The 22,647-nt window shown below is 37.2% G+C and overlaps 1 protein-coding gene and 1 pseudogene across 3 annotated transcripts in view; one reads left to right on the top strand and one right to left on the bottom strand.

Annotated features, from left to right (window-relative positions):
* The window catches only part of ARL5B (ARF like GTPase 5B), a 36,607-nt gene that overhangs the window by 13,678 nt on the left and 282 nt on the right, over positions 1-22,647 (bottom strand). The window contains exons 1-5 of one of the 3 annotated variants that reach the window (XM_074192952.1): positions 11,857-22,160; positions 6,498-6,558; positions 5,044-5,191; positions 1,377-1,460; positions 107-258 (exon numbers count right to left, since the gene is read on the bottom strand). In XM_074192952.1, the coding sequence (XP_074049053.1) occupies positions 107-258; positions 1,377-1,460; positions 5,044-5,191; positions 6,498-6,558; positions 11,857-11,953 (542 nt within the window). In that variant the 5' untranslated portion in view covers positions 11,954-22,160. Of the gene's footprint in view, positions 1-106; positions 259-1,376; positions 1,461-5,043; positions 5,192-6,497; positions 6,559-11,856; positions 22,161-22,647 lie in introns of those variants that run through there. The other 2 variants (XM_074192954.1, XM_074192953.1) reach the window with 2 other exon arrangements.
* LOC141492560 (thioredoxin, mitochondrial pseudogene) lies at positions 15,573-16,066 on the top strand (annotated as a pseudogene).

The following is a 22,647-nucleotide window of genomic DNA, read 5'->3' as shown; positions in this document are numbered from 1 at the left end:
GCACACAAAAAGAAATAAAAGAAAAAAGATCAATGGAGAAAAGGTCTGAAATAAGAATGTTGTAATATCATCTAATCAGGACCTTCTACAAGGTAATAATGCTTACCCTTCTCCTGTTAAAGCACAACAAGACTGAATATGCCAGGGATGATCCTTAATAGAACTAAGGGTGAGGTATTTAGAGATCTCTGCTGCTGTCATACACCCCTTCATGTCTTGCTTATTTGCAAAGATGAGAACAGCAGCCTTCCGTAAATCCTAGAACAAAAAAAAATTCTTTTCTTTTAAATATAGTTATTAACAAGATCTAACGCCTGAAATGCACTAAGATAAACATAATAATGTTTAAGTCCCTATGGGAGCTGAATACTGTGCAAAGGATTGGGAGAAAGACAAAGTAATACACAAAGTATCTTTTCAGTTATAATGAATTCATTTTATTGAAATTATAAGGTAGTAACATTTAATTTTTAAAAATGTATTAGCTAATAAGTTTTACCAAATAGCTAAATCTCATTGTAAAAATGCTGAGGTAATAAATTTATTTTGCATATGTTGAGGTTTTCGATGTATCAGAGTTCAATAACAACAATAAAACATGAGTAATTATATTCCACTGGAATAAATAGTCTGCTCTTAATGTGCAGTCAAATGCTTGGCCAATTCTTAAAAAGAATCATTTCAAAAGATAGTTCTTTCTAGACAGCATACAATTCTAGATATTGCCTTATTTAGAAATACATAATCTATTTCACTGTGTGCTAATATTGATATAGAAGACTAATTTGTGGAAACAATGAAAATTCTTAATTGTAAAGAAATTATGAGGGCATTAAATATAACTGCTAAATTTTTCATAAAAGAACAACTTTTGAGATTTATCAGTTTCATCAGTAGAAATAACTACTCAACAAAGTAGATTATAACTCCTCCACTGCCTTAGTTAGACTGCACTGTCATAGTCAAAAAACATTCATTATCTGTTGGTCAACCTTCTGAAAGGAAGACTCTCCAAAACTTAGCTAGTTTGGTCTTCAGATAAAAACACCAAGTCCATTACTGGGTTCTTACTTGAACTAAGTAGGACCTGTTGGAACTTTCAATATAATTTTATTTGAGAATTCAGAGTACAATTCAGGCCAGCAAGTCACACTGGAGAAGAATGACATTGAAAGAAAAAATATGTAAATTAATTAAAAATAATTTATTATGCATCTTTAAATAAACCTATATTTCTAACTTTTAAGGGCATAATTACCAAACAAAATCACATCATGCTAACCATAACACAATAATCAAGCAAAATCAATGGAAAAAAGACAATGCTGTATGTACATTAGTAGATCAATTAAAAACAAAAAAAAGTTACTATTTACCTCATGAGCCAACATTCTATATAGCTCTTCTCTAGTAATAGCCAGTCTTTCTCTGTCAATGCTATCAACGACAAGAATGATGAACTAGAAAATAATTATAAGTTTATCACTTACACATAACCCATGACAAATGTTTGAAAATAACTGACACATATATACATTCAAAAAAATTCAACAACTGCCATTTTTCATTGTATTTAAATAAAAAGTTGGCAAGATCCTATAACATATTCAATGAGACTTTCAATCTACTTTATAAAAACACACGAGTTTTAGGAATTGAAGTGCTTCTTGCTGTAGTGAATTTATATATTTATAGTCAGATATATCTGATATCTATAGTACTATTTGTAAAACTCAAGGTTAGAATTGGATATATATTTTTTCTTTGGTTCAATTCCATAATTGTTGGGATTTTCTCATTTGACCCTATGTCATAATATCTTTATCAGATGATAACACATAAATCCTATTGAGCTTCTTCTTTCTAAAACTGTCAGATAATTAGAAAGTACAGCATCACTAGACTTAATTGAAATTGTTTTATGACATTCACATTTACAAAATATCAACTGAAAAATTTACAAAGTTTTATGAAGACTCATGCTAATCCATATAAGTAAAGTAAAATTAGTTTTCCAATGAAGAATAGTGTAATTGTTCAACACACCTGAAATATCACAGGGCTCAAGTTATGGAAAGTATTCTGTAGATACTATAAGTACTATTTAAATGTGGGATATCATCATAATCTTTTTTCCCTCTCATCTAAATCTGCTACTTCATTTGTTTCCTCCCCATGAGGCAACTCCCACAACCAAGATGGATCAACACTATTCTGCAATGACCTCACGGTGTAATCTTAAATATCTTTAACTACAGTCATAAAGTCCGTATGTATCAAATGCAGGAACTGAACCCAGATCTTCGGGCTCTGATGTTTGCTCTCTATTAAGCTAGACTTTCTCAATGTTACATCTACTGCTAATATCAAAGAAAAAGAGAAAGACTTGAGAAGCAACTAAGGACAAAAAAGAAGATGAAGGACATCAACCCAGCTGAAGAGAACATATGGCAAGAAGAGGTAAGAATTTAATAAAATAAATGAATAAATAAGCAAAATTGATCTTGGCTGTCAATGTATAATAGCATTAATGAAATGAAGAGAATGAGAAATCCCTAAGCAATCTGATGGTCTCAACAATCCCATGCAGTAGAAACTCTGTCAAAATATTACTATCCTATCTTACAGTTAAGGAAATTGCCACACAGCTGCGTTCAGACAGAATCTGAACCCAGGTTTTCTTAGTCTAGGTGGTTCTTTCCACTATCCTAACTACTTTTCCACATGAGCTAGTGTAGGAATGGAAGATTTAAAAGGTAAGGTAAGTCTTGAATTAAAATATTAAGGAATGGAAAAGTATTTCAGTGAAGAAAAAGAGGATTATCATTCTCTAAAACTGAAGGTACGTGATGAAGAATTAGGTCAAATAACTTAGGAAGAACTTGAAAGCTAGGCAAAGAAATTTAAATTGAGGGCGGCTAGGTGGCGCAGTGGATAAAGCACCGGCCCCGGAGTCAGGAGTACCTGGGTTCAAATCCGGTCTCAGATACTTAATAATTACCTAGCTGTGTGGCCTTGGGCAAGCCACTTAAGCCCATTGCCTAGCAAAAAAACCTAAAAAAAAAAAAAATTTTAATTGAGTGCATACAATATGGTAGGTAATAGAGAGTCTCTGGGTCCTTAAAAAAGAAAAAAAAAAAGGAGTAATGAGTTTGCCATTAGAAAATTTTATGATTTCAGGCAAGCCAATTACTTTGGCTTGGCCTCACTTTCCCCATTTATGAAATGAGGGAGCTGGAATAAAGATGTCTAAGTTATCTTCCAATTCTAACATTCCATGAGTCTATGAGCTAGAAGGCAACTATAATGTGGTGTGATGAAAGCTTGGAATAAGGTGTTAACAATGAGAATGGAAAAACTGAGAGCTGAATCTGAGAGACAATGAAAAAGAATAATGATATTTGGTATATGAATGGATATGAGGGACAAAAGACAGATAATTTAATAATCATTTCAGAAATCTTTCCAATAATAATAATAAAATTAAAATTTGTTGTCATTAATATCCTAGATAAATATTCTTGTAACAACAAACTGAAGCACTGGAAATGGCAGACATACAAGACTCCTGAAAGCACTAGGAGATAATAAGTCAAACTCAAGGTCACAAAGATTTTGTATATTATGTTAATGTGTTGGCCATAAAGGTCAAGACACTCTGTTGGAGTGGATTAACTTTAATATTCTTGACATCTGTAGACACACACTAGCCACTTAAAAAGCCCTCTGTGACAGGAGGTGACATAGCAACAAACAATCTCTGTCTAGAAGCTGAATACGCACTATATTCAAAAGTCTTCCAGAGCTTCAGCAATTTCAAAAATTACCCTTTGCAATGCTTTGTTTGTTTTCTTAACACAACACTGATCAGCTGTAGTCAACTTTGACCTATTCATCAAAGGCACCTTTATTACTGTGGCTGTGTTCTCTTCCCAGCTGGAGACACTTTTGTGCTCTGGATAAAAGCACCAGCTGCTGAGCTTTTTAAATAGTGTTATATTCCAAAAACTTTTGTTCTTCTCCTACTCCCTTCACAACATCTGCCAGTCTGTCAAAATTTCACTTCACAGTAGAAATAGAAATTAAACCACCCTATAGTTAAGGCCGTTGCTTAGTCCTCTCTCAGTCTGAATATACGTACATTTGTAGTAAATACACGTATTGTTAGGAAAAAGTCTCAGCATAAAAAAAGGAACTCTTAATATACATACTCAACTTCACTTTGAAAGAAAATCTCTAGTTACAGTTCCTGCTTTATATAAGGAAACTACTCTCTGCACTTAGCCTTAAAGAACTATAATCCAAAATTTTACCCGTTACCCCCCCACCCCCAATAAAATTCTAATCCGAATTATAAATCAACAACCTGGAGAATGAAAACAGATATTTTTTAAAAAGAGGAATACTCAACCTCTAGATTTCTTTAGAAATTCAGACAACCTTTAAACAAGCAAAGTAAAGCACTGGAAATTGGCAAAAAGCAATGTACAAAAACCATACCAAATATCTTAAGTCTATATACTTCCACTTACTTCAGAATTGAAAGGATCTGACCTATTTCTTAATATATAATCAAAGTCACCATAGCTAAAAAGATTCATTACCCAATAGTCAATCTGATGATGATCCTGAGTTGATCCAGGCTAATCCTTGGTCAACCCACATCCTCATAGTCTAACGCAGTAGGAACTTCCAGAGCTGGCACACCATTAAGAAGAGAACTTCTTACACTATTGTGAAGTATTGAAGCAGACTTTCACGGACATTTTTTTTTAATCGATAAATGTCCTTTCTGTCTCTAAGTCTTGGAGTTGCCCCCAAATGTATTTATTTAAAAGGGACTTTAAAAGGAGGTACCTTCCAATGCTAACATTACATGAGTCCACAAGCTAGGAGAATGGAAAGAAAGGCTTGACCGAGAGGCAACAAAAAAGAAAACTTAATATTTGGTGCCTACTTGACACCTCTGAACCTATAGTATGTCAAGTATTTGGGTTTGCCAGTTTGTATGCTGTGTCTTTTCCAGTGACTTTTTAAATATACCTCTGTGTTAGAGTAGTAAGTATTCCATGATGACCGCAGTGACTCTTGGCCACCAATGTCCCACATAAGAAAATGAGTGTTCTTCACAACTATTTCTTCAACATTGCTTCCTATGGTTGGAGAGGTGTGGACCACTTCATTCATTAAGCTGTGGAAAAAGAGACATCATACAAGCTATTCAGCAAAAAGCATAGAACAAGTTTGTTACTTTAATCTAGGTCAAACAGCCAATACTCTTGCTCTATCTTTTAAAATACTATATACAATTACAATATTATATTTCATTCAGGTTATTTTATTTTTCTTATGCAACAAACTACTGGCTAGTAAGCTTTTAGATACAGCTAAATAGAACTTGAGTTTTCTACATCGCTTCAAACTTATTTCAAAATTTCAACAATAAAGGCTTTTCAAATGATTAGATTACAAGTTTTTAATTATTGCTTACATTATTTAAGATTATCATTAAAAATACCTAAAGATTAAGAAGTCATTTACTTCAGAATAACTATTCCCTGTAAGTGCTATCCCTGGCCAACCTGGGGAGGCGGTCAGAGGCAGGCATTCTAGACTTTAGTTCTTGCTCTGCCACTATACTATAAACTATGTCCCTTTGGGCAAATCACTTCAAAACACTGGGCTTCACTGTGCACCATTATAAAACGAGGAGGCTGGATTGGATAAACCCTAAAGGTCCTTGCAGCACTAATATTCTAGGACTGACAACATAAAGGAGGATTTATATGATCAGGGTAACAGTGAACATAAGGTAATGGCAGAAGGGCTAAGGAGGCAAGTTGGCAGATCCACCTAACACATGACATTCCTACATGCCTACCACTCAAAACACTACTTATTTTCACAATCATTGCCATTTCATTGACAGTGAAAGGAAGATTGAAGATATTTTGAGAAATGGATCTGATGAAGTGTTTTAATTCCTTCAAGTATAAACTAAAACTATCCATCTAAATGCTGAAATATTTTTAATCACTACTTCATAAGTAAGAGAGATTCTGATCTGATTCTCTCTTCGGTAACTGTTCCCTATGTCACAGGGGCCATGATTAGTTAGAAAGTTTTAAGGAGTTTCTTTAAAGATAATGCTTTCCAACCTTGGGGGTTGGGGGGGGGGGGGGAATCTGACCTCTATGTGACTACATACCTATGAACCTCACAAGATTGCTTAGGAGGATCATAAAACACTATAGAATTGTGAATTAGTATTATCTGCTTTTTACTTTCAGCAGTACTTTGAAGTGGATATTCCCTAAATACCTAACTGTACATACTTCATCAGTTTTATACTTCCCAATTACATTTTAACTTACAAGTTAATTTAAGAATTAAATTTAAATTTAATTCCTGTATTTTAATTGTATAACAGGTACCACAATTTTTTATTTTTTATATAAAAAATATACAATGAAAATAATTTCAATAGCAATACTCACAACTGATAGAGAATGGTGGTTTTCCCTGCATTATCCAATCCCACTATTATTACTTTGTGTTCTACAATAAAAAAAAATAAGCATTAAAAACTTCTGTAGACTGCAATTTCATTGTCAAAATTATTTTAATTAACTAATGGGAATTAATCACTGGCTATTTATTTTTATACAATTAAGAAATGGGAAATGAAGGAAAGGAGGATCTCAACTTTCTATGCTGAGTCTACTGTTTCTTTCTGAGGTACTTTAATGCTCAAGATAATATCCTACTCTTTGGTAATCCTACTCCTATAAAAGTACCTGGAAGATAAGGCAAAACAAAGTGTAGGTGTTTTTATCCTTGATGTGAAATTCTTAAAAATCAAACACTAAAGGCATTTAAAAAAAAAAATAACAAAATTTGCATGGTTATAAATGATTACAGTAACCTTGTATTGGGAAAACAGTAAAGTCATTTGGCAGAAATTGGGTATGAATCACCATGATACACCATTTATCAAGAGGTCAAAAAAGATAGAAGATCTAGATCTAAAAGGAGATAAAAAATGGAACATTACCTATCAGACTTATGTATAGGAAAAGAATTTATGAATAAATGAATAAAAGAGAATATGAAAATGTAAATTATTGATAATTTTGATTACATTAAATTTAAAAGGATTTGAACAAATCAAACCAATGTAGCAAAGATTAAAGAGTAAAGTAGAAAATTAGGGGAGGGAAATTTTTAGATAGCTTCTCAAATAAAGGTCTCATACCTCAAACATATAGAGAACTTTGTCAAATCTTATGAGTCATTCCCCAATTGATAGATGGCCAAAGGATATGAATAAGCAATTTTGCAATGAAAAAAAATTAAAACTATGGTGATATGAAAAAAATTCTCGAAATCATTATTGATTAGAAAAATGCAAATTAAAACAAATTTGAAGTAACCATATAACACCTATCAGATGGGCTAAAATGAAAGGAGAAAATTACAAATGTTTGAGGAGATGTGGAAAAATTGGGACAATGATACACTGGTGGTAGAACTGAGAACTGATGTAACCATTTGAGAGCAATCTAGAATTATGCCCAAAGAGTTATAAAACTGTATACCCTTTGACATCACAATTTCACCATTAGGTTTGTTTTCCAAGGTGATCAGGGGGGGAAAAAAAGAGAAAGAACTTAAGTTCTAACAGCAGTTCTATGGTGGCAAACAACTGGAAATTGAGGAGATGCCCATCAATTAGGGAATGGCTAAACAAGTTAGGGTATATGACTGTGATGGAATACATGTGTGCTGCAAGAAATGATGAGTTGGTTGATTTTAAATAAAAAACATGGGGCAGCTAGGTGACAGTGGATAGAGCACCAACCCTGGAGTCAGGAGGATCTGAGTTCAAATCCAACCTCAGACACTTAATAATTACCTAGCTAGCTGTGTGGCCTTGGGCAAGTCACTTAATCCCACTGCCTTCCAAAAATAAATGAAAAACATGAGAAGATTTGCATGAACTAATAAAAAGTGAAGTGAGAAAATCCCAGTAAATATTATATACAGTAACAGCAATATTGTTCAAAGAATGTGTAAATAATATATATATATATATACTATAAATACTAAAATCAATTATAAAGGAAGATGTTATACAACTCCAGAGAAATTGAGTAATAAGAATCCCAACCCTAAACTCACTGTTGATATTTGTGTTACAGCAGCATATTGTTATTCAGTCATTTCAGTCATATCCAACTCTTCATAAATCTATTTTAAGATTTTCTTGGTAAAGATAACGGAATGGCTTGCCATTTCATTCTCCAATTCATTTTATAAATGAGGAAACTGAGACAAACATGATTAAGAGACTTTTCCAGAGTCACACAACTGGTAGATGTGACTGTGGTCACATTTGTCTTCTTGACCCTGGACTGACACTCAAATTTACTACCAAGCTGCCCCAGGTCAGTATTTGAGTCTTCACATTTTTTTTTTCTCACAAACTCCCCTTCATTCTGCACTTAACTTTTTTGTGTTTTAATCTGAATATAGGGCTTTACTTTTATCCCTATTAGTTTTTTTAAACTTACATTCAATTCATCGTCTAGCCTGTGAAATCTTTTGGAACTCTGATTCTGGTGAGTATGCCCTCCTTTATTCAAATCATTGATAAAAAAGACAAAAGACAGATTACTGCAGGCACCCTATTTTGGTTTTTGGTCACTCACCCTGAGGAATATGTTTGTTCCTCATTCTCGAATGACATCAGGGAGGTGATGCCATGAGAAGCACGTGAACTAAATTTGAGTGAGGGGGATGCTGTGCTTAATCAATAGCTTCATTTCTTTCTCCAGGACCATCTGGATCCAGTGGCAAGATATGAATCAGGACAACTAGAGATGGCCCTGGATGCAAGGCAGTCAGGGTTAAGTGACTTACCCAAAGTCACACAGTAAATGGACAAGTTTCTGATGCTGAATTTGAACTCCCATCCTCCTGCTATGCTCTATCCACTGCCAGTCTCAAACTAGGTAGGCCTGGGGTTTTTAGTCTCCCACCTCTTGTACTGGCTAGCTGGACCTGGCAAGTTATTTAACCTCTAACTATTCTAAACAAATTTCTAGAACTATAAATTACAAAGAGACAGCTGAGCTGCACTGATTGAGAGGCAGTTTATCTGGGAGTTCACTAAAGAAATTACTATTCCATTCTTTATTCCTGGATTTTTTTGCCCCCAAACCAAATGACTAATTCCTCAAGAGCAGGTATCCAGAAGTACCATTTCTTCCCTTTGAACTGCAAACTCCTCCTGTAACCCACTTAATGCTCTGTACTAAATGTTCATTAGTTAACTCAACAGGTATTCAAAATTCACTTACTTTGCTTATACAATTCCTTAGCCAAGATCCCATTTTCCTTTCCTCCATGAGGTTTTCCCCCTTACCATAGATAGATAGATAGATAGATAGATAAGATAGATAAGATAGATAGATAGATAATGTTGTGATTTTCTTTTCAGGTCAAAGTCCCCTCTCATATCTAATGCTTGCTATGCCTAATACAGCTATTAATCAAAGCACTTAAAAGATATTTAAAATACATCCTTTAATTGCTCCAGTGACTAACAGCTCAGGCTGCAGACATTACTTCCAAGTCACCTATGTACAAAAAAGCAGTAAGTGCTCACTTATACTTAGTTGTCATGTCCACCTTGGAGAACTAAGAGGTCACTCAGCTTAACTAATTCAAAATTATAAGGAAATCTTTGTGTTAAAGAACCAGTTTGATTCAGTCTGCAGCACTAAAAAACTGTCCAAGGAATATGCACAACCAAAATTTGATGTTATCAACTATTATTTACCTTCATTTAACAAATGAGGAAACTCCAGAACTCTATCCACTGCTCCTAGTACTTCCCATTCAACTGAGCCAGAGCCAGTGCCCCATCAACCAGCAGACACAAGAAACACAGTGACCTATTAAGAGGACCAGAGCTCATATCTTCCACAGAGTCCCAAACAATATGTTGGTTTTTAACCTTCAGAATAAGTATTCATATTTTACCTAATAATTTAATTTACTTTCAACTTCCTATCATCTCCCTATTTACTACATTTTCCCTGATTTACAATGAAGTCTGGCTTTGAAGTATTCCTTAATTTTCCAGAGATTTAAAAGTTTCTTCCATCATGAAGGCCTGGGTAATACAACATTTCATTTACACTAAAGATATATACAGATATATAGATATATACATACATATATGTTGGGTATATATATATATATATACACACACACATATAAAACACATAGCATTGTAAATATAAAATGTTATATTATCCTTGACGTTCACTATTATAATAATGGGGGAAGGGAGACAGGGGAGAGAGGGAAGAAGAGGCAGAGGCTTTAAATAAGGAATAAAAGAAATCCTTTAGAGTACTGAGAAATCCTAACAAATATCTATATAATGCTAAATTTCTATGATTCTGCTATAATTAAGACCTTCTGACTGGTTTATTTCCAAGATCTTATCTCAATTAGCAAAAGTTTTGAAGGGGAGAAACAAAGGTCACAACTCCAGCTTTGTCACAATGGTTCCCCATGGTATGTCTAAAAGTATTTATCTTAACCTTTAAAAGAAAAGACTCCTCAAAATGAAATCAGTGACAAACAAGAAAGCAATGTTGTTTAGAAAAGGTTCTCTTTCTTTAGAAATCTCTGAGAGTATCACTAAGTGAGAACTAAATGTAATTCCAAAGGTCATGTTTTTTTCTTTACTAACATTTTGATCTGGTAAAACAAATATAAAATTCAGCCATTGGTACTCTGATTCATACCTGTAACTTTTCTCTCACCCTCTATGTCTCTTATGGTGGTTCATGGCTAGTAATGTAGTTCAGTCATTTGATAAAATAAATCAACCAAAGGTTTTTTGGAAGTGGCCCTGGAGAATAAACAGACCATCTATATTATTGTGCCATGCACTGGGAAATCCCTCTCCCATCCTCCACACAGAGCTTCATTTTTCTTTATCAATAACAGAAATTCATTCACAGTGATGGACATCTCCCTCTCCCTTCTCTATCACCTCAGGTGTCTGTCCTCTGGACAATGCCGGTGGTCTGTTTTCACCTGGCACCTCACTTCTATAGCTGAGGCCCTCTTTTTCAAGTGGTGAATTTCTCTCAGAACCTCTTTCTAGAAGAAAGGCCTAATTAAGGCAGTCATGCTTCATTTCCTTTGCCAGCTCGACTTCGGACTCTTCAGATTTCACAACCTTCCAATGTGCCTATCCTACATCTCTCTCACTCTCACGCCTTTTCAACTCCTTTTTGGATGTGGTCCTCTCCCTTAGAAATTAAGATTGAGGGCAGAGACTGTCTTTCTGTTTGTATTTGCATCTCTAGAAATTAGTAGGAATGCCAGGCATAGATTATGTATCAACTAAATATTTGCTGACTTAAAAAGTTTTATAAAGAAAGCTTTCTTGAAAACAACCTTGTGAAGTATGTAAAGCATGTTGTTGTTGTTGCTGTTGTTACTATTATCCCTATTTTAAGAAGAGATAAAAGGTTCAGAGAGGCCAAAGGCTTTGCCCAAGGTCAAATAGCAAGGAACAGAAACCAGGATTCCAATCCAGCTTTCCGCTCACATCGGTTTCAGGGCTCTTCTAATGTAGACTTGTTCCTTTTTAAGGTTTACAATAAAGTCACAGTTGTGTCACTTGATCAGCCCAGGCTGGCCCAGAGAAACAGTGTCTGTGGCTGCTGGGGGGCAGCCAGCCCTGGGCAGGCACACACGGCAAGAGGATTCTGCTGAACACTCTAGAGTAGAGAGAGGTTATGCACCAAAGCAAAATGAAATGCCAACCTCGAAGCAGTCCAGAAATCGGTGCCAACTGGAAGACTGATTGTCCATTATCCAGTTCTGGGTCACACATCCAGGGCAGACTGAGGAAGAGACCCATGCCCAGGGTCTGGGGGGGAGAGAATAAGAGAAGGAAAAGACTGAAGTGCTAAATGAGACACTTATTTTCCAGACATGTTTTGTTTGACTAAAGATATGTAAAGGAGGTGTGTTTTTAATCTCTTTCAGTCCACTAAGAAAAGGAGGAAAGGTGAGATTAAAATGTTTTTTATTTTGAATATGCAACTCAGTCAAGAAATCAATAGACATTATAACTGTAAATGGAAATTCAAAAATGTAAAAAATATAAAGCTCAAATAAGACTAAATGAAGAGATATGAGAAGACACCACCAACCTGCCCCTTCTTGGAGGTGGGAAGTCTGTAGGTGTTAAACATTTTTCAAGTTTTCAGACTTTTCCAATGTATCAATCAGTTGTCCTGATATTTTTTCATTCTTAAAAAATACTATTTATCATATGGAGGGGGAGGGGAGGGAATTCTTGGGATAATTTATGGTGATGTAAGAAACAGAAAATGTCAATGAAAGTTTATTTTACAAACATGTACACTGAAGCTAGGTGGTACACTTGCCTGGAATCAAGAAAATCTAAGTTCAAATCCTACTTCAAATGCTATTAGCAGCTGTGTGACTCTGGGCAAATCATTTAATCTGTTTCCCCCAAGTTTCCAAAACTGTAAAATGATAGCACCTACCTTCACAAGGTTGTTGTAAAAATAAAATGAAATAAAAATATGTACATCTTTTAAAAATTCTGTAAGACAAATTCTATCGTCTAGAAAAAATTATTCAAGTTACAGAACTAAGTAATATGTAATATACATTACATATAGTCAGGTCTGCCTGAAGCAGGGAAGAAATTATTATTGCATGGATAATTCAAAAGTTCTTTATTTTTGCAATAGGACTTTGGAAAATACTGTATGATCATATTTACAACAAATTTACTTTCCCAATTGCATTTTGCATGGGCTAGTCTCAAAACTGTTTCTAAAAACTGTGGTGGATGAAGGTAAGCCATAAACCACTGACATACCAAGAAAGCTACATCTAAAGTACTGCATTATAAAATTACTTTCGGCATAACTGTAACAGTACTTTAGTTTTACTTACAATTCTCATTTTATCTTGTTCTTTGTATACTGAAATTTTCATGTTTGAAGTTTGAAACATTTATAATAAAAACCCTTTTTAAAAAAAAGGCTTAATGTATACACCCCATTATCTCTAGCCACTGACAACTAGGAATAGTAACTAAGAATGAAAAGCATGTGTATTTTTATTATTATAATTTAAACATCGGTTTGCCACACTCTTGGTAAAACTCAGCCTGGTCAGCACTGTAGACGTCAGCTTTTTTGCAGCAGCAGTATCTGAATGAGCAATCCGTGGCATCAGGACTCTTACATAAGAGTGATTCATCACCTCGGGAGATCTCATCTGACTTTTCCTGCCAACAGGGCATAGAAAGTGCTACTAGACAGGGCAAAAAGTCATAAACAAATGGACAAACTCTGAGACTATTCAAAGAAAAAAAAACAAGAAAAAAAGAGGAAAGACATGGGGGGGGGTCTATAAGAGAAAAATGAGGTCAAAAAGAATAATGAAGATCCAAAAGTCCTTGAAAGCCTTTAAAAACAAATTTTTAAAATTCCAAAGCTTTGGTTATTTGTACTTGTTTTTCTTTTACTGATCTCAAAATAATGCAAAAGGACTAAAGGAGCTGTCCTCATTAACTACACAGATCTATCTAAACTGACATTGTTAGCTGGACAGCCCACAGAGTTGGTGTCTTCAGACATAGATCACTTACTATGTGTGATTGTGAATCTCATTTATTTATTCATTTCTAATCAGGAGACTTTGCAGTGTTCTGCAGTGTTCTACAGCATTATACAATCAATACAATATCATCTGCAAACAGGAGCATCTGACATCTACAGGAAATCCTTTGCATACTGGAGAGCCTTCATAACATGTTGGTAAACAGATCAATCCACAAGCACTTAGTAAGCAGATATCTTGTCAGGGGCACTGTGATAGTTGTGGGGATACAGATTCAGTGAATGAGTTTATCTCTGTCTCACTAGAGGAGCATATTCCAGTCTGTTTCCAGTTATCTCTTCAAAATTAATACTAATTGAGCTTTGAACAAAGTTACACTTTTTTAGGAAATGAATCTTGTAATTTCAACATATGAATGGAAGAAACTCTCTTGAAAAATCTTTAAGGGCTGTATTTTGTTCTGTAGACTCAAATATCTTTTGATAGTCCCTAAATAATTGGCATAGTGGAATCAAATTCTTTCAATCTTTACAGTCAAAAAGTTGCCAAAAAAAATGTGATTTACTCTAGTATATAATATGGGGTATAGTGAATAGGACACTGAATTCAGAATTTGAAAAAAATTGGTCTGACATCTCATCTGGGAGCAAAGTAAATCCCAGATTTAGAGGCAGATAAATTTTTCACCTTTCCATATATGGTTAGGAAAACAAAAGATGGGAATAGGGAAATAGAGTAGGGCAGGACAGAGTCACAAAGCATTTTTCTCAACTTCAGGAGGAAGGGAATCACCATCACAAAAGGTCTCTGTCCTTTAGAGTAGGTCTAAGTGGTGGTAAAGAAGCTAAGTAGCTGTATTTTTTAATGTTCAATAAAATAGATTGGGGGGAGTAAACAAATCTCTTTAATTTAGTGTTGATAAATCCAAACTTTTCAGCTACTAGAGTAAAGATTTACTATTCAAAAAAAAAAAAACTGTTGGGAAGCAAGAGAAGAGTCTAACAGCTATTTCCTAGGTTTAAAACAACACCCCCAAATAAGAGAAGTTCCATATGGATATGACAGATATAAAAGATCACACCATAAAAAAAATGAAAGAAAATAGATTTCTGGTCAGATCTATTCATGAAGAATTCATGGCCAAACAAGGGATAGAAAAGATCACAAGACAGACAATTCTGATTGAAAAAAATTAATTTTTTTTAATTCCAACAAAATAACAGGGAAAAGAGACTTACGGCAAGTTTCTCTTAGAAAAAAATCTTGTGGGGTAGTTAGGTGGCACAGTGGATAGAGCACCAGCCCAGGAGTCAGGAGGACCCAAGTTCAAATCCAGTCTCAGACACTTAATAATTACCTAGCTGTGTGGCCTTGGGCAAGCCAAACCCCATTTGCCTTGCAAAAACCTAAAGAAAAAAATCTTGTTTCTGCTCTAAATAATTATTGATTAGAAAAATGCAAATTAAAAGAACTCTGAGGTACCCCCTCACACCTTATCAGATTGGTCAATATGACTGGATGGAAAGGAGAGCAATTTGAAACATGCCCAAAGAGCAATTGAACTATACATACATACCCTTTGATGCAGAAATACCACTACTATGTCTGCATCCCAAAGAGATCATGAAAGAGTAAAAAAAAAAAGCCTACGTTTTACTTTTACTGACAAATACTTACAGCAATTCTTTTCAACAAATATTTACAGCAATTCTTTTCATAGAGGGAAAGAAATAGAAATTGAGGGGATGGGGAAGTGACCCACGCTGTGCCCTTGAGGGGCAGGCAGGACCAGACTAGGCCAGACCTCAAGGAGCAGAGGCAGAGGAGAAGCAAAGCCTGGGGAGGCCAGGGCAGCCCAGTGGCACCTCAGGGAGATGGCTCAGCAAATGTTCCTTAGGAGATTCTTGGTGCCTGTCATCTCCAGGAAGCTCCCTCAGTGTCACTGGGTGCATGCCTCTTTCTCCTGAAGTTCTAGCCCACTGCTAGACACACTGCTGTCCCTAGTTTGGCCTCAATATTCACCACCAAGATCTGTAAAGTTACTTTTAACATAAAGGATGGACCCGACTTTCTGGACAGAGTTGTGAACAGTGAGACACCAGTAGCTGTGGATTTTCCTGCACAGTGGTATAGCTCTTGCAAGATCTTGGGGCCCTAGTTAGAGAAAATGGTGTCAAATCAGGAAGGGAAGGTGCTGAGGGCCAAGGTGGACATAGACGACAACACAAATCTTGCCACTGAGTATAAGGTTTCCGCTGTGCCAACTGTGCTGGCCGCCATCAAGAATGTGGACATGGTGGACAAGTTTGTGGGCATCAAAGATGAAGACCAGCTGAAGGCTTTCCTCAAGAAGCTAACTGGCTGCTGAGCTAGGCTGCTTGTGTTTTCCCCTGGGCTCCTCCTAGAACGCTAATCCTTTCCAGCTCTCACCTGTCTTGCCCTTATTGACCCATCCCATGTCCTTCTGAGGAAGGGTTCTTCATCTCCAAACTTGGGAACCAAGATCATTTCCCAATTACCTGACTCCAAAGGACTGATCCTTGGGGAAGTGGCACTGCTGCTGACTGGGAGTGGGGTTTCAGAGGGGTTCTCGCTGGCAGTGGGGTTTCACCAAGCCCACCCTAATCTATGCCCCCATTGTAGCCACCTCCAGAGGAGTTTAGAGAGGAAACTATTTCATCAGAATTACTTAACAGTGGGGTCACCCTGTTTTGACTGCGAAATTTTTATCCTCATCTGATACCTGTGCTCCTACCACAGAGGCTCTGTGACCCTGTGCCTGACCTATTTGCCACATTTTCTCCTCTGATGTTGTTTTGTAAAAAGAAAACAGATTAAAAATATAGATACATAGATATATCTCAAAAAAAGGAAAGAAATTGAGGGAATGCCTATCAATTTGGGTATGACTAAATAAACTGTAGTATATGAATGTGATGAAGTCCTATTGGGACAGGATTTCAGAATAGCCTGGAAAGATTTGCATGAACTGAAGCTGAGTAAAGCAAGCAGAACCAGAAGAACATTATACCCACTAACAATAACATTGGGTGCCAATCAGCTATCCACATTGAGTGAAGGAATTGTAGAGTTTAAATGCAGGCCAAAGTTTACTATCCACAATTTCCTTTAAAAAAAAGTTTTCTTATGAATTATGTCATTTTTTTCCCACTCTAACATTTTTCTCCCATTTGGATGTGACTTTTCTTTCACAAGATTAATATGGATCTGTGTTTAGCATGGTTATAGATATAGAGCCTGTATTACATTGCTTCTGTCAGGGGGAGGGAGAAAAAATGTAAAAAAAGATTATTGAAAACTACCATTACATGTAGTTGGAAATTTAATTTTAAAAAATCTCATTTCCAAAATATATCAAAAACTGATTTAAATTTTTATGAAGGGGATCTAGTCCTCAATTTACAGATGATCAACACAGAACACAGTTTTCAAAGGAAGAAATACATTAATATGTAGAGCTATGGAGAAAAATGTTTTAAATTACTAATAAGTAAAATGCAAATTAAAGGAATTCTGAGGATTCCATATCTCCAACAAATTGGCAAAGATGTAAACAAAACAGTATGACAAATGTTGCAAGGGCTATGGGAAAAGACATAAGTAGATTCATTGGTTCTCGTTCTTCCTTATGAAAGAAGAGCAAAACGACATCATTATATCAGAGACAAGTTAAGTGTGTTCCATTGGCTGATCACAACAATAGGAGTATAGAATATTCTACCGCAGGTCAGCCACAAAAAAGCCATGTAAACACCTGGGGTACATTCTCTCAACTTACACATCTCATGTTTCCTGTGAACTGCTTCCATTCTGCCTTCCTCATAGAGCATAACCCTGTCTCTGATGATAGGCAGTCCTGTGCCAGTGTCTACCATACTGCACAATCAATTCCAAAGTTCTTAAGAGACCTTCAAGATGTCCTATTATCACTTTTCTGACCCTTCTTATAAATTGCTTGCTTTGTTTGAATTCTCCATAAAAATAGTCATTTTGGTAAGTATACATTTGGCACTGAACAATGTGTCCAGTGCTCTCTGAGGTAACATTTAAATGCTAGGCAGTTTAGCTCGAGAAAGGACCTCTGGGATCTTCTCCTGCCAGGTGATCTTCAGAATCTTCCTAAGACAATTTAAATAGAAGTAATTCAGTTTCCTGACCTGGCGCTGGTAGACTGCCCAGGTTTCACAGGTATACCACAGGACAGCTCTGCAGACCTTCAGTTTGGTGTCAGTCTAATATGTCTTCTCTCCCACTTTCTTTCAGAGCCTCCCAAACACTGACCTAGCTTTGGCAATGCATTAGTCAACCTCATTATCGATGTGTATCTGCTATGGTAAAATAAACTTGACCACAGTACAAAACTTCTCCTTTTGCAGTAACTGATGGTTCCACATATGGCTGGTAGGGTGCTGGCTGATAGAACACCTGTGTTTTCTTGAGGTTGACTGTTAGGCCAAAATAAGCACAGGTGACAGAGAATTGATCCCTATTTTATTGCATCTTAGCTTCAGAGGCTGCATTGAGAACACAATTATCTGCAAACAGAAGATCACGCACCAACACATCCTCCACTTTGATGGTAGCTTGTACCTTTTAAGTTGAAGAATCCACTCTTAGTGCAGCAGTTGCCCTATTCATCCTCAGTGAAGGCATTTGAGATAACATGGCTGAGAACATCATGCTAAAAAGCCTAGGAGCAAGAACAAGTCTTGTTTCACTCCATTGGTGACCAGGAAATTGTGAGAACACCATCCACTATTCAGAACAATGTAGATAGAACTGTGAATTTGTCTAGCCATTGTGGAAACAAAAAGTCTCTGAACTGTGGATCTTTTAATCCTGTAATACTACTTTTTTTAATCCAGTGACACTACTACAAAGAAAAAAATGGAAAAGATTCATTTATTCCAAAATATTATAACAGTTTTTTGTGGTATCAAAGGTGTTCATCATTTGAAGAATAACTGAACAAAATTACAGTGTATGAATATGATGAAATAGTATGCTTAGAAGAAATGATAAGTTTCAGAAAAAATTTAGAATGACCTGTATGAATTGATGGAAAATTCAAGTTCTAAAATGATATGTAAGTAGAGCAATAGTCCTGGAATTAGGAGGACCCAGGTTCAAAAGTGACCTCAGACACCTGTGACCTTGGACAAGTCACTTAATCCCACTGCCTTGCAAAAAAAAAGGAAAAATTATTTTATAAAATTCCCTATAGAATGAAGATACACATAGAAAGATCGTAACATTATGCAACGAATCTTACGTCTGTCCCTTTCCCATGCAATAATCTCTCTCTAAATACCCTATATGCCTAATTTTTATCTAACACCAATACCAGTAATTGATCTTACCATTACTAAACATTTAATAATTTGATGACTTGATGTAAGATAGATGAGTCAAAATAAATCTAAACTCAATATAAATTAAGAAATAAACTCCCTTGGTTTATCCAAATCTCCAATATTCCAAACATCAAAACTGAAAGAAAAAAATCTAAACACTGAAAATAGTAACAGATACAAATACATTAGAGAAATAGAAAGCCAGGAACAGAAGGCATAAGAATGGTGTAAAGACACCAATATTAAATTAAGAATAAAACATTATTTTTAAAAATAGCAATAAACTAGATATTTGGATACAAAGAATAGTTTAAAGAATGAAAGTCTATCACAGGTAATTATCTATGCAATAAGGTTGACAATTTATATTGATTTACAATTTCCAAAGCACTTTTTCTGAAAGGTTACAAAGTATGAATTTTAGTATTTTTACAATTTTTCTGATGAAGAAACTGAGGTTCAGAGTTGGTAAGTGACTTGTCCAGGTTCATATTGCTAAAAGTGTTGGCAGTTAAAGGCCATAATTAGTAGTAAAACTGGATTTGAGCTCTGGTCATATGAGGCTCTCCACTACTGACATTTTGTCTTTTGACTCCACTGTATGAAAACAAATTACATACAAAGTAATCTAAACTGTGACTGTCAAAATAGATATTCACCGAGTCAAAACCTACCACCTATTAAAAAATGAATAATACCAGAGATTTTAGAATTAACTAAAATAAACAGGGAATAGAAAAAAAATCCATAGGTACATTTAGTTGAGAAATAGTCAATCTGGCTCGCTCCATGTCAGTCACCACAAGTAGCACCTGACTAGAGACTATGGGCACTAGGTGGCGCCATAGTGCATAAAACATTGAGACCTAGAGCCTGAAAAACTCTTGAAATTCCAGAGTTCCTATCTAGATTCAGACACTAGCTGGGTGATGCCGGGCAAGTCATTTAATTCTTTTTGCCTCAATTTCCTCATCTCTAAAATGAAATGGAGAAGGAAAAGGCAAACCAGTCCAATATCTTTGCCAAGAAAACTCTAAATGGGGTCATGAAGTGTCAAGACACAACTAAAATGAATGAACAAAAGAGATAGTATGTTTACTGGGGAATAAAAACTAACATTTAAAAATCTCTTCATTTTTTGCAAAGGCTAAATCTTCTCTATTAAAGGTAGACGATTATTTCCACTTCATTAGGAAAATCATGAGAAATACAAAGTAGTGGCCCTTCAATGTCTCACGCAACTGGAACAGTTTCAGAGATAATTGGAATCTTCTAAATCAATGTTGCAAAAATGATAGTAGCACTTCTATGCATCCAATAACTAACACTCCACTCCCAGAAGGGAAAAAAAAAAGATGCATTCTTTTGAGAAAACAGAGATGGTAACAACTTGGTGATGGGTACTTTTTCAAATAAGCTTAAAAGTACAGTTTATTAATACCAATATGCATATGTGCATGTAGGTGTCTACACACATAAACAGCGCTTTGGTATGAAGCAAAGCCTACAAAATCCCTTTTGAGGCTTTCAACAGACAGTAGAAATGTTCAAGTCTTCTAAAATGAGATTGTTGTCATGTTTTTCTAAACTAGAGACTAAGAAAAACTATGCGTCTCATGTTGGTTTCTCACTGTCCAAATATACTTGGATACCAGAGCTGACAAATTCCCTGCCTGCAGGTTAGGACTCCTGCAGCCAGCTGGAACTGAGCTAAAATGCAATGGGCAATATTTAGCAAAATAAACACAAGTACAATACAACTTAATATTAATTTGAGGTTTTCTAAGTCATTATGCAGACCACAGACTTGTATTTCAACTTGACATCACTGCTGTACCCAAGACCAGTCTCTGAGCCTTGGTTCATGCTTTCTCACTCCTTTCTCTAATCTATTTACCCAAACCCTATCCAGCCTGGGAGGGTCAATTTTAGGTACAATCCCACCTTCATGAAACGTTCTGAGTGTTCTAGGTTACACTATTATTTCCCTCTAAATGTATCATCAACTTCAGATCTTAGCACTATTTTTCTCTATTTCATGACTTGTCTTCTCAAATAAAATCGTAAACCCTTTGAAAAAGGTATGAATGTCATACTTCATTTATGGCCTCTAAAATAGTGAAAAGGCTACTGAAAGACTGCTTTCAGTTTTCATTATGCTACTGAGGACACCAATTCTCTAAACAAAGCAATGATAATTTACATTCAAATTTACATTTTTGGTCCTTTGCTTAAAACTAAGTTTATGAGCAAGTACAATAAAATATACAAATTTACATCACTGGGATAACATCATTTCTCCAGAGCCACAGATTAGTGAATTTAAATTTAATATGGAGGGACAGATAGATTATTCCAAAAATACTTATAGAATGGATTCTGCAGCAGTATTTAGTTCATGATTTCTTAAGATATTATTCCGGCTCTTTACAATGAGCGTAAGGCTGGTCACATCATCAAGAAAAATACTGGAAACCGAAAAAGGCAGGTCACAGATTGAGATTGGAGAGGGGCTTCTGAGCTACCCTCCAAATCCAATCTTTTCATTTGAGAGATGGAATAATTCTACTCCTGGTACAAAACCACCTCAACCTGGCAGGAGTGAAGCAGTCTTGGGCTGTGGCATCTGAGAAGTGACCCAGATCTACTGACTTCAAACTGATTCAAACTGGTCAAGGGGAGATAGAATTCTTTCCTCCGGGAATGGGTGAGAGGAGGGAGGGCCTGAGGACTTCCCAAGGCTCCGGACAGGAAGGGGCTGGGAGAGCGCATTCGCCAAATCCTGGAATTCTAATTCCGGAAGGCAGGAAAGGTGCAAAGAGAAAGAAATGTCACGTTCTACAATGGCTAGACTCGGAGATATAACTACTAAAAAGAAAGAGAAAAGGTGCCGATCGCTCCATCGATGTAGCGGCCGATGGCTAGTCCCGAGTCCGGGCTCGCGCCGGGGCCTCCCCCTGGGCCAACACAACAAACACAATGTATCCGCACTGGAAGCGGGGAAACAAAGTTTCCAACCTAAACCGATCCGGACAGTCTACGCGTGTGCGTGCAGCAGCGGCCGGGGAAGGGGGCGCCTCTGGGGAAGGCCCCGCGGGCTCCGGCTCCGGCTCCGGCCCCGGCCCCGGCCCCGCTCCGGCCCCGCTCCCGCCCGGCCCCGCTCCGGCCCCGGCCCCGCTCCGGCCCCGCGCCGGCCCCGGCCCCGGCCCCGCTCCCGCCCCGGCCCCGCGCCGGCCCCGGCCCCTCTCCCGCCCCGGCCCCGGCCCCGCGCCGGCCCCGGCCCCGGCCCCGCTCCGGCCCCGCTCCCGCCCGGCCCCGGCCCCGGCCCCGCTCCGGCCCTGCTCCGGCCCCGCTCCCGCCCCGGCCCCGCTCCCGCCCCGGCCCCGCTCCCGCCCCGGCCCCGCTCCCGCCCCGGCCCCGCTCCGGCCCCGGCCCCGCTCCGGCCCCGCGCCGGCCCCGGCCCCGGCCCCGCTCCCGCCCCGGCCCCGCTCCGGCCCCGGCCCCGCTCCGGCCCCGCGCCGGCCCCGGCCCCGCGCCGGCCCCGGCCCCGGCCCCGCGCCCGCCCTCCCTCCGC

This window comes from Macrotis lagotis, chromosome 7 (assembly GCF_037893015.1).
Source record: "Macrotis lagotis isolate mMagLag1 chromosome 7, bilby.v1.9.chrom.fasta, whole genome shotgun sequence".
In the NCBI taxonomy this organism is placed as follows: domain Eukaryota; kingdom Metazoa; phylum Chordata; class Mammalia; order Peramelemorphia; family Peramelidae; genus Macrotis; species Macrotis lagotis.
The sequence above is the reverse complement of the archived record's forward strand: the minus strand, read 5'-3'. Positions and strand labels throughout refer to the sequence as shown.